Source organism: Carex rostrata, chromosome 10, assembly GCF_964058835.1.
Source record: "Carex rostrata chromosome 10, lpCarRost1.2, whole genome shotgun sequence".
Taxonomy (NCBI): domain Eukaryota; kingdom Viridiplantae; phylum Streptophyta; class Magnoliopsida; order Poales; family Cyperaceae; genus Carex; species Carex rostrata.
This window is the reverse complement of record NC_135927.1, coordinates 13,194,855-13,208,384: the sequence shown is the minus strand read 5'-3', so window position 1 is coordinate 13,208,384 and position 13,530 is coordinate 13,194,855. Positions and strand designations below refer to the sequence as shown.

The 13,530-nt window shown below is 36.5% G+C and overlaps 1 protein-coding gene across 13 annotated transcripts; it reads right to left on the bottom strand.

Annotated features, from left to right (window-relative positions):
• Positions 1-469: 469 nt before the first annotated feature.
• On the bottom strand, positions 470-5,598 carry LOC144560141 (KH domain-containing protein At5g56140-like). 13 transcript variants are annotated; one of them, XM_078309308.1, is made up of 7 exons: positions 5,287-5,598; positions 4,716-4,801; positions 2,879-3,015; positions 2,254-2,355; positions 1,631-1,759; positions 1,332-1,475; positions 470-1,122 (listed from the first exon to the last, which is right to left on the bottom strand). In XM_078309308.1, exons 1-7 carry the CDS (start codon positions 5,385-5,387, stop codon positions 973-975), a joined length of 849 nt encoding a protein of 282 aa, XP_078165434.1. In that variant the 5' UTR covers positions 5,388-5,598; the 3' UTR covers positions 470-972. The 13 variants fall into 13 exon arrangements, with proteins under 13 accessions (XP_078165434.1, XP_078165438.1, XP_078165435.1 ...); XM_078309312.1 differs by having other exon boundaries at positions 1,640-1,759; XM_078309309.1 differs by having other exon boundaries at positions 1,631-1,756.
• Positions 5,599-13,530: the final 7,932 nt, after the last annotated feature.

Sequence of the window (13,530 nt, the reverse complement as noted above, 5' to 3'; positions counted from 1 at the left end):
TTTATATAAGTAAATGTCAATTACACGGTAACATGCCTCAAATTTGAATCTATCTTGGGGGTGGTACATGTAGCGCTAGACATAATTTGAACTCGAGTCTTAACGCATCAGATGTAAAGGGCTTGGCTAAATACACGGATTCGGAGGTCGCATTGTTAAACTTAAACATACTGTATGCAGAGACCGCAAAGACCTATCAGTTCACTATTTTTTTCAATTAATCGACCACAAACCACATAATCATCAAGAATTTAATTAATTTGAATTATGAAGTTGGACAGTGTTATGAACTTTGTTTAAATTTTCAGCAGACATTAAAATTAAACACTTAAACAAATACCACCTAGTCTCCGTCAAGTTAATTAACAAAAGCACCTGATGGGTGCAACTCTCGCTTTCAAACCAAATCATTGAGCAATTAGCTCTATAAAAATTATAATCAAGCATGCAGAACAGAAGAGAACATATATATACTAACATAAACAGTTTTTTTTCATTTTTTTTTAATTAATAACATTACACAGCAACGTCCCTATAATAATAATAATACAAGAACTACAACTCTACAGGCCCATTTAAACAAAATCTCACTATCTTTGTATTTCTTTTTTTTCCCCCTTTTTTTCATTTTTACTTGACTAAAAAATTAACACTACTGCCACAAGCCCAACACTAGAGGCTTGTGTCATACAGAAACATACATAACAATGACCAAAGTAAACACAAAATTGGCTCAGTTTCACTACCCCACAAATAATAAATGAACCAGCAACAAACCATAAACATATATCATCCAGTTCACATAATTTGTATTAAGTTAGCACAGCACCAGGTTCCAGTGCCCCGCTAGCTAGGCATGACATCACTCAGCATATCATACCAACCAAAGGAAGGTTAGACCCAGATACGTACCGGTCTGAATACAAGGCCTAACCATATAATTACTCTTTCACACTTTATTTTATGTCAGTTTTAGCCCCTTGTCTTCGCTCTCTTCATGCCGAGGCTGTTATTGAAAGGAGAGGCTGAGCCTGATCTCTGCATCCCATCATCACGAAGTGTGCCATTGAGCATGGCCAGTTCTCTCAGCTGTTGCTTCTTGAAGAAATCTTGTGATTCATCCTAAAATAAGGGTAGAAAAAACACTGAGTATGCCTGAATCAAAGTCACTAGTTGGAACATTTGACTTGTATGATCAGAACTGAGAATATTACATTGTGAGCATATACTTGCAATTCTTTCAAAAAAAACCATAGCAAAAGCATATTTTGCAACTTGGCCCCTGATAATGTCGTAGAAAGAGAAACAGAAGGGACAAGGATGGTACTTACCACAGGTTTGAGAAGGTCTTCCAAGATCTCACGAGCTTGCATGAGTCGTGCATCAATAATTTCAACAGGAAGCTCGGCCTCAACTAAAATGTGGAGGGGTTCATTCAGGTGTTCATACCCTGGTTTCCCTCTCATCATCTCTTCCTATAATATGGAGTTACAAATAGAATTAATAAAGTAATTAATCTCTTTTTTCCAGAGCATTTTTTTCTTATAACTTTCCTCTTTTAGAAGCATATTAGGATATGCAGGACAGGAAGACCAAATATTTTGATAAGGTCTGTATAGAGTAAGTGTACCAAGCGTACCCGGGCAGGGTCTTTAATGCTTCCCCGGCCTCTGATAAGAACACGGCAATCGGTGGTTGCCTCCACGCGCTTAAGAGAATTACCTCTTGGACCCAGGATTCGTCCAACAAAATTGTACTGCTAGAAACAAACAAAAAAAGACACAAAGAGAAAAGAATCATCAGGTGTTTGTTAATAGTCACATTAACCATACCACAGGTGTGGTACCTTCACATGATCTACAGAGATGAGTTCTAAATGGCATGGTACCTCTCCGACATGAATCGAGATTCAACCATCCGACCAAACCCCAGTTGATACAATTAAACTGTGATGAACACCCTCAAGAGTGCAATTGCCCACAAAGATTAATGAAACCTCAACAGACCCAATATACTGGCACTGAGTCCGAATTTTAACCCAGCAAAACATCTATTTAGAAAAATCAAATCCTCCATCAAGCAATTGATACCCAATTCTATCTCAATTTGTTGTCAATATTGATCCAAGCTGTGCAATAAACAAACAGATGGGCACACAAAAGAAATTTGGAAAACAGAGACCGGTACCACGCTGCCTGACATGTAGGGAATATAGTACTGTGTGATATAAGATGTAAACATCATAAAACTTACAGTGGGGTATTGGTCAACAGGGATGTCAACTTTGATGGTTTTCTTGACAACAAGACCAGACGAACTGCCTTGAGATCCAAGCCAGCTATGACCAGATGACTGCTGCAATAATACAAATAAAATACAAATACCAAAAAATTATAGAGTAGTGATACAGAGGAACTTATACACAACTTTAGCCAAACTTAATACAGAACTGCCTTTTTATTTGTAGCAAATGAAATACTGAAATTACAGATAGCTTTACATGCCACCCAAAGGGGAAAAAAAATAGGTGCAATTGCACAAGTAATCACACAAAACAAGAATGCCAAGATAAGTTACAATATAAGGTCATGGGTTCGAAACCCAGATGGGGGAAATCCTTTGTTTGTATTACAAGGGTATTAAATAGTTAGGTGGCTTGACCTCCAACCTTTACTCAAAAAAAAAAGTTACAATATAAGGGTTAGGGCTATCTCATGTTAGCACAACAGTTAAGCAGATTGTGTTAAAAGCATTAGAGGTTAAGTCTGAACCCAAGTTAGGTCGATCGGTTAAAGTTAAATTGAGTTAGAATAAGATCTACCAAAATTAGACACCAATTAAGTTAATAATGGTTAATGAGTTAGTAAGAAAGCCGTACTTCAGATTGGAAAGAGGAGCCCCATCCATTTAAGTCAGCATTGCCACCATTAGAAAAGAGGCCTCCAGTTGTTAGTGGGCTACCATGTTCTAATAGTTGTGATGCATTCTCCAATACTGCTGACACACGCAATATTTCTGCTTCAAAATAAATTTCAATTCCAAACCAATAACAATTCCGAAGTTAGCATTTGTCAGTGGTAAATTAAGAGACATTAGTGCTACTACAGGTTATGTCAAAGTTAGCATAACTATCACATGAATAACAATCCAAATTATAACATGTAAATTATCATGGCCATTGTTTGGAGGAAAAGATAAAATATGCATGGCATACTGAGACTTCTGAATCTTAAAATGAGTATTTGAGAGGAGACTTGAGGGAAGAACTGAGGGAAGAACTTTTTGAGGCCTATTCACCAAAGTGGAAAATCATTAAAATGATATAAGAGGAAGCTCTTACAGTTTAGTCATCCCTGTATAATTTATATATCAGATCATAATCAGAGAATATGTTGTTAGACTCTTAAGTTAGCACTTGGTAAAGCATCAGGGTACAAGATAGAAGAGGAGGCAAAAATGGTCATTCTTTCTCCCTTATCTCTGAAACTCATTACCTCCCCAGGGTTAGTCTGTACTCTGAACATCCAGTATTCACTCCTCAATATTTTTTTATAAAGTTTATTGTTCATAAAACTTTTGCAACACTGTTCAGGTAGTCATGAAGGATTTTGCATGTAATCTACAATGATTTTTTTTCTTCTTTTCTTCCTTTCTATTTCAACATCCCAAACAGGTTTCTAATGTTTTTAATAAAGGCAAAGGCTTCTGCTCACAGTTGCCGTATATAATCAACATCATTTGGTGGATTTTAGAAAAAGTGCATGGATCCCATTTCTACCAATATTATAAATAAATGGTCAGAACAGCTAGGTTAATGTGCAATTAAAGAGGTTTAAAGTTATTAGACAGTTAAACTGCATCTGTAAGTGGAAAATGCCGACATAAATAGCTGACTATATCTTACGGTAAGTTTTAGCAATTGTCAAATGAGAAGATAGAAACATAATAATACAATTTTTATTGTCCCGGTAAAAGAGAAACATCATTACATATTATTAAAATAGAAGTTAAAAAAAATAGCAACTGCCAATACATGTCACCATAACCATTGCATTTTAAATGCCCAAAAAAGAAAAAGGAAAAGGAAAGATTCCCCAATAGTTACGCTATATATATCCGGTCCAATGAATTTATTAGACCTTGATAAAGTAACTTCACTAAATTGATGATGTGATAACTATACCACTACCACCACACAAAAATAAAAGTACATTCATTAGTATAATTAGGAAATCTAGTGCTTTTGCAACCGGCCTTCGAATGAATGACATACAGGTAACAAAACAACAACAAAAAAGGAAAAGAAAAGCAAATCCTAAACAAAATTTGATATCAAACATCAAGTCAGTAATTCAAAGATCCTCTATATCACACCAATGGAAAATTTAGCACAGAGGAATAGAGAGAATACTCTTGCCAGGTTAGCTATGAATAATTGCAGTCAGCAATGTGTACTTAATGTACAAACCTGGAATAACAATATCGCAATCTATTGCAAAAAGATAGGCCTCACTTTAATCAAAGTATATCACAGTGTAGACAAAAAGGAATATACCAAATTTTGTCAGTCTGTAGACATGAATTGATCGTTAAGTTCTTTTCATTCTGCATACAAGCTTCTAGCCATAATTGTTTATAATGAAAAAAAAAGAGCATCTATTATCTATCTAATCTAATATAAAAAGGGAAAAACATATAAAAGAACAGAATCTGACCTTGATTCAGCAACCTGTAGCAATGGGGAAGGACTGGAAGAAAAGGACTGAGCTTCTGTCTTTCTGCAAGCAGTTCTGTAAGATATCTGTTGTAGCAAATCGATAATACAACGAAGTTAGTAAAAAAACAGCATACATATGCGAAAATTGCGAACGAAATTTAATGCGCCACGTAAAAAGCAGATCTAAAAAAGAATCGGAAGTAGGAGAATTGAATAAAAGGATCTGAAATGAAAGATAAAGATCTTTATACCACGTCAAGACAAATGAATCGTTGATGCATATTAACAGTTTACAAATTGGATCTGAAAGTTCATGATACGATGATAATAGCTTAAAAAATATACATACAGACAGCAACATATTCCAAAATGAACAAATTGGGATCACACAGAGACACGGAGGAAAATTCAGACTGTCAGTACAAATCTAAGAAGAAAGCAGATCGAAGAGAAGCACAAACGGAGCAAGAAGATATAACTTGGTTATTAATGCGGAGAAATTGTACTCTCAGTACTGTAAAAGCAACTAAACAAAAGAGTAAAAGGAGAATTAAATCGTAAATTCGTACTTCTCTTGATCTGTGATCGGGGCCCTGAGACCAGGGAGGTGTGGCGAGTGAGGCGTGGTGGAGGGAGAAGGGGAATACGCCATGTACCGGCCTGACGACATATCTCCGGCGATCTGTACCTTGACTTCTCAGCTTTCAGCAGGTGGTTGCGAGTCAGGTGTGTGTATGTGAGCGTAGATAGAGATGAGAGCTGGAGATAGAGAGGGAGGCTAGGATTAGGGTTTGGATGGGAGAAGAGAGTGGGAGGCGGGGGGGGAGAAGGAGAGAAGAGGTGGAGTGGTTTATAAGGGGAAGGTAAGTAGTGAGCGAGAAATGGACAGAGAGAAGACAAGAGGGACGACTCTTCTAGAATTTAGTTGGTAAAATTATCTAAAATACTTACCTCATTTAACATTTTCTAGTAAACGGTAAACAATATATAATTTAAAATACTTACCCTCGTTTTATATTTTATAGTGAATTGTGAAAAAAACATAATTATTTAAAATACTCTTCCTCATTAAACATTTTGCAGTGAACGGTAAACACAAGTTATACAAAAAAAAAACTTATTCTTATTTAACATTTGTACATATCAAAAGTCATTAATATTTCTTTAATATCGAAAGTCATTATGAAGTGATTATTTGAACTGTATATATCAAATTCGTAATCTATACTCTATAGATGTAAATACATAAAACACTTTAACAAATAAATATTGTAGAAAAGAACGACCTAAGTATTTTGAAAGCTACACAGACCTATAATTTTTCAAATCCCAATCAGTTTCTAACTTTAAAAAAATAATCACAACTAACTAAGTCTAGTGTTTTTAAATGCGATCGCATATGCTTATGAAATGTTCTTCTGTTATATAGAATCTAATGCAATCAAGTTTATGCGATTTTGAATATGCGGACACATATGTGGTCCATACGGACTTAAAAAAAAACTAAAAATTATTTTGCGGTGAAAGAGATTAGAATCCATAACCTTTATAATATAGTAAAAAACACAAACCACTAGACTAGACAAGTCATTAAATATAAATTTATTTTATCTATATTTCTTTAACAAAACATAGTAAATCGCATATATATTTCTGTATATAAATTTGCATATGTGGCCGCATGCCGCATATGCAGTATGCAATGACTTTCCGCATGCATGAACAAAATTATATTTTAAAACACTGAACCTAACACACAAGGATAATCCAATTTTATTTTCAAATATTGTACAGTTTCACACCTATCTTCACTAAATTAATGAAATGTCTTAAAGCACTTCCATATATTTAATAATAGAAGTGTTTTGTTGGATACAAAATAGGTCTGATAAGTTGTTATTTGAGTATTAGTTTTTTTCGGTCATTTTTATTAATGCTCTGAAAAAAAAAATATTTTTTTAAAACTGCCTCCACATTCTGTTTTTTTTTTAAACTGTCCCGACCGTCAGGTCCACGGACAGCCCAAATCCTTTAGCAGACCGCCTGAGGGTCGGCGGTCCTCTTTTTTTTTTTTTAGAGAGATCTTAATATTTTGATTTAACTAATTTTGTGAAGAAAAATTTTCTTGTATGCCAAAAAATAAGACATTTGATATATTTATGAAGTGATGTCGTAACTCTTTATAACTTTGATTTGATTTGTCAGTTGGATATCACAAGTTTAAAGATAATACTAATTAAGGACTTGTCCTCTGACAGCTTGTTGATCTTCTTCTCTTTATTTCTGATACTAAAACAGTAGTTTAGAGCTACTCAAACATATTAAAATCTCAAATTAGATCTCTGGCCATGCACAATGCACCCTAGACTGACATCTGATATGGTACCAAGTCCAAACTCAGCAGCCAAGCATTAAGCAAAGACCACTGGTATAGTGCAGTGCACTAAAAACATCAAATTTGACTTTTGCTGGTAAATCAGCAAGTATGGATTGATACAGGGACCAAATTGCAAAAGTGATAACACCAGCATGTAGAGCATTCAAAAATACACATAATTGACAAATTTTAATTTATTTGGATTTTTTTACAGTTAGTTATGATTTTCCAAAATTCAGTTTTTGAAAAAACTTTAAATAGTCATAACTTTGGCTAGGAAAGTCGGATTTGCGCATATGACCACTTTTCAGAAAGAGGGGGACGAGATGGATCCAAATATCATCCCGAGGAAAACCCCTGAGCATGCAAAACATCAAAATTAAAAAAAAAACATCGTTTAGTGCCTCAAAAATTTAATTTAAGTTTTCGTTTAACGGTAGACATACAACGATCGGTATTTTGTTTAGTCAAAAGCCTAAGAGATTATTCAAGAATCATCCATATAATTATTTTAAAATGCATTTATATTTGTTGTGTTTGTTTGCCTATCTCCGAGCAAATGGTATATGTTGACAATAATCAAATAATTCAATTATTCTCTCTCGCTCTCCAATTATTCTCTAAAAAAAATAAAGAAGTTGACATCATTGATGCAATCTAACCATATTTCCTTGTGTATATTTGAATAAAATAAATTATTAAGAATCAAGGTGAAGTCCTTAATTAATGTTATCTTTAGACTTGTGATATCCAACTGACAAATCAAATCAAAGTTATAAATAGTTACGACATCTCACTCATAAATATATCAAATGTCTTATTTTTTGGCATACAAGAAAATTTTTTCTTCACAAAATTATTTAAATCAAAATATTAAGATCTCTAAAAAAATAAAAAATAAATAGAGGACCGCCACTGGACCGGGCGGTCTACTAGAGAAACTGGGCCGCCTGTGAGCTTGGCGGTCAGAGCAGTTTTTAAAAAAAATATCTTTTTTTTAGGGTATTAATAAAAATGGCCGGTTTTTCTTTATTCTATTTTGTGCTATTATGGACATCCGGAAGTTGTTTTTGTTTTATAAGCGTAAGTTTTTCAATAAGTAGATTAGAATTTGTCAAATGACGAAATGTTACATAAATATAGTAAATATGATTGTCAATTTAATGTGTGACGTCGATGATCAGTCATGTCTCTCAAATTTACAACGTTGCATATGAAATATAATACCTTAGTCAATTATATAAATACGAATAGAGTTTGAATTTTAAAAATTTGCAAATTAAGTCAGCTCAGCTCTCTTGGCTCTTTTTTCCATTGAATTGTAGAGGGGAGGGGGGCTAGGATTGCAGAGGAGACATAGCAGGGCATTTGGACCAGAAGCAGAAGGGAAGTTTACCGCTCATTTTTCACAGTGTCAGTGTCACCAACACTTGTTCCCCTGGGCACTGGGCCCTGGCCTGATTAGATAAAATAAATAATCCAACTAATAGCCTCCACCTCATCGTTTGTAAGATATGCGTAAACTGCAGGTCCCAAGGACCTAAATTATCAGATCCAGGAGAGGAGACCCTTGGAAATTCATCGAATAAACCGGGAATATGTTTACAGTGTGAGCGTTGCTTATAATTCCTCCCTCTAGCTAGAGATTTGTTCGGCCATTTTTATTAATACCCAAAAAAAAAAAACATTTTTACCAAAATAACCTGAAATTTTTTTTTTTTTTAAATCTGACCAGACCGCTAGGGTTGCTGGCGGTCTGGTTCCATAGCAGACCGCCAGGAACCTGGGCGGTCCACTATGGACCAGACCGCCAGTGATCCTGGCGGTCCATTATGCTGCCATATAGCAGCTCTGTCTGCTGTCTCTCCAGCACAGTATCATTTATTAAACCACAGAGAAGAAAGAGAGAGCGATTTTGGCGATTTTGAAGCGATTTTAAGCGATTTAGAGGCGATTGCTACAGGTATATTATTTTTTATTTAATTATTTTATGTTTAATTTTTAATTAATAATTATTATACCCGCAGTCTGTAAAAACTATAAATTAGGCTTTAATTAATATTATAATTAACTTTTAAATTCCAAAAAATAATGAATCTATTATACTGTAATTCTTATGAATTTTTTTTTTAAATGTAGTTTGTTAAGGACAAAATGCTGGTTGCACTGTACGTGGGCGGTAGGCTAATTAAGGGTGTAGATGGCGTGTATTACTCGAAAGATGCCTCATTCGGCTTGCAGGTTAATGAAAGAACCACATTTATTGAACTTAAGCAACTAGTATATGAAAAGACTGGTGTGAACCCCAACCGGTATGAATTAGAATTGGCTACCCGAATTGACACACAACGGGCTGGGGCGGGTAGACCTTACTTTGTGAGTTTTCCTATAACAGATGAGGAGTTGTGGAAGGCTGTGTACCAACAATTTGAGTCTAGGGGGGTCGCTATGATAGACTTATATTCCAGGAGGGTTCCCCAGGCCGGGGCTAGACCTTTTAGTGCGGCTGGGGCTGGACCTTCTAGGGCTCCCCCTGCTGGACCTTCAGGTTATGACAATTCGGCTTATGACAGCCAGGGGTACCACCACTCCCCTCATGATAGCCAGAGGTACCACCACTCCCCTCATGACAGCCAGGGGTACCACCACTCCCCTCATGACAACCAGGGGTACCACAGTCCCTGTTATGACAACCCGGGGTACCATAACTCCCGTGAGTTTACTGAAGTTGTACCACCACCACCGCCCAGACAGACACCCATAATCCCTACATTTGCAGCTATACCAGAGTCAGTACCGATACAGTTATCCGTACGGTGGTCTGCGTACGCATCTCCCATGGATCCTCGGCCCAGCTAGGTGCATAGGTGGCAGGAGGCGGTGCGCCAAATAATGCAGATACAAATCCATCTGTGGTCTGAGATGCACTCCCACCAGCCTCATAGTCGTGCTGCATCGTATCTATGTATCTTGGTCTCGAAGAGGCAATCACCTCGTCATCTGTATCCTCCTCGGGAAGGTCGTTCGTGCTAAAACCGAGAGGGTCTTGCCGAGCAGGTACTCCATCCTAAATTTAAATAAGGTCAGATCTGCTATATACAAAAAACTCTGCTATAAAATATAGAAAGCTGACATACCGGGCCAATCTCCACCGGAACTCCATATTTATTGTAGTAAGCGTCCCATCCTTGGGTATTCAGAATCCACTCGTGGAATGCCCAACCTGAGTCATCAGCTGCATAATTGAAAGTTAACTTAATTAGAACCGAGAATTCGAGGAAAATGAAATGATTATGTGTGTCCTACTTTTAATATTAAATTGTAATCACCTGCAGGAGGTGGCGGCATCTCGGAGGCGTAGATAGGGACTGGTGGCTGATCCGGATTTCGCCTGGTAGTCTTGATCGCCTCCCGCCAATTGATGTTCTCTCCAGCATCGCGCATCATGCCAATGAGGCGGCCTTCCCAACCGCCTACCTCCACGACTGGTGCCGTGTGCTCGAGCATTTGGCATCCTATGGCTCGCCAAGCATCCCTCGCCATGCAGACCAAGCTGTGTCCAACCCCTCTCACAGCTGCCAGTAACTGCACTCAACATATTATCATGATTATGACAACAATAAGTAATTAAAATTTGCAATTTTTAATTAAAGTATATTTCAGTTGTACTTACCGCACGAGCATGGATCGGACCCCAAGGCAAGAAACTCCTAGATGAATCCTCCATCAGTCTACGTCGAAGGGTGTCGCCGTAATGGCCTGTAAGGTAGACTGACGGCATGCCGTGTCTCTGGTACCAGACCTCATATCTCAAACGTCCGGGACAAACGGAATCTCAGACCAAACGGAATCTCAGACCTGCGGTGCCTCACCGTAAGTAAGCCATCGTCCTGTATTTATTATAAATTTATGAGACTCAAATCGTGTTATTTTTTTAGTAATATGTACATTACGCATAATAATCACGTACCTCAAGAGATGCCAATGAGACACGGTGCTTAACATGATGGGTCCACAGAATAGGACTGAAGGTGTCAGGATCGTGGCAGCGATAACTAGGCTCGGCCTCAGACGACTGACCCGCTCCAGTCGGATGCTCAAATCCTGCTCCATCTCCAGCCACATCCTCATCAGACGACGGGCCCGCTCCACCCGAACCCGCTCCAGGCGTAGGCCGTAGTCCCCACCGTCTAGATTTAGGCATACTACATTTAAAAAAAAAAATTAAACAGTTCAAAAAATAAAATATTATGTATATGTGTATGTGTATGCCAAAAGATAAAATATTTGATATATTTACGAAGTGATATCGTAAATTTTTATAACTTTGATTTTTATTTTTATTTTTATTTGTTTGGTGAACTATATGTATAATATACACATACACATACACTTATTTCTAGCATATTCAAAAATAATGCAGCTCATGTTCAACTAAAATACCAGGAATTTAAAATTCATAAAATCCATATACATTACTAAATAATACAGTACCGTCGAGTCCATAGAATAAGGTAACATAAAATTAATACAGCAACAACCAGTTCAAATAGCAATTATACAAACCGTTACAGTTAAAACATAAAATACTACAACAACATACAATTGGGGTCTAAGCCTTACGAGACGAGGAGCTTGCTCCCTTTTTTTTCTCACCCCGACGGACGCACGCAGGACACTCCCACGTAGTGAGACGAGCGTCATTCAGCAGATCTGCATGCAGGTCCATGCAATTGGGATGAACAGCTTTGCCACATTTATAACAGAAGAACATATCCACCATATCTCCCTTCAGCTCACATAAGCAGCACTGTCCCCATCCAGGTGGAGGGACCCTGTCCACCCAGCCTTCCATCAGCATTTTTCTAATTGATGGATCAAGAGTGCTCAGAAATTCTTCATTATTTTTGGGTGAAAACAATCTTTCCAAATTCCGCATCGCGTAGGCTTCAGCCGTCCAAAAATTATTAATGAGTGCTCTTTTTGCTTCGCGTTCGGTTTCAGTTCTTCCTCTATTTTTTTCAACTTTGGGTGCCATTATAACTAGGGTTTCAAGTGACAACAATTGATTAGGAAGGCTAATTATGTGCGTAATTAAATACTAACTGTACAGTAATTGATTAGGAAGGCTAATTATGTGCGTAATTAAATACTAACTGTACAGTAATCAACGACTAATTAGAAAATAATTACAAAATATTTAAAAAATAATTGACATAAATATTTTAAAAATAATTAAAAGAAATATTTTAAAAATAATTAAAATAAATATTTAAAAATTAATTAAAAGAAATATTTACAATTTTTACAAATAATTAAAAGAAATATTTAAAAAATAATTAACTAAATAACATACTTACAATTTTTTCGGTTTCGAGATCCTTCGCTTCGCCTCCAAACCTTCCCAAAAGCACCAAATCACGATCAATGTACCACAAAGACACCCCTACGAGAGAGAGAGGGGCAAAAATATTCAAAATTGGTTAGAGAGAGAGAGAGGGAGAGTGAGGCAGAAAGAGAGAGAGAGGGAGAGAGAGAGGCAGAAGAGAGAGAGAGGGGCAGCAGAGAGAGAGAGTGCACCTGGCGGAGCCGAGCGGCGGGCGTGGCGGAGCTGGGCGGGGTGGGTGCCGCGGCGCTGCTCTTTTTTTTTTTTTTCGTTCTGGTTCGGTAAACAGAGAAGGGAAGAAGGGGGGGCTAACGGGTCGGGTATAAAGGGGCTACCGGACCGCCAGGGATCCAGGCGGTCTGGTATGGAATCGGACCGCCCCAATTACCGGCGGTCTGGTCAGATTTAAAAAAAAAAAATTTGTCAGGTTATTATTGTAAAAATGTTTTTTTTTTTGGGTATTAATAAAAATGGCCGAGATTTGTTAGATTCAGTTTATTTGATTTTCAGCTAAAATGTGCAAATTTTAAATTAAATGATTCAGTTTAATTTTTAAATTACTTCGGTTAGTCATTTTTATTTCAGTTTGACTGAATAAATTAAAATTTACTTAATATTTACTTGAATTATTTCGGAATTTTTTTGCATTTGTTTCATTTTAATCTCTCTAATATTAATTCGACTGAGGTATGTCTTGATATTTATTTCTATGATTATTAAATATATTTGTGTACCTTTTGAAATTTAATCTCTCTTGTTTTAGTTCAACCAAGCAAACTAAAATTTGCTTTGGTTTTTTGGTTCGATTGTTATTCGCTTGACAAGTTTAATTGGGCTGGTTCAGTTTGATGTTTGAAAATCGAATAAAATTTTGGTTTGAAAATTTTAATTTGGTTTTAACCGAACTGACAATTTGAATAACAATCGAACCAAAAAACCAATACAGTTTGTGTATATTTATGTATTTTTATTTTTCGAATATCCAATTTTTTAGATTTTTTTTCTGTTTGGTTGTTTTCCAAGTCCTACCCCTCCAACTTATCTTACATG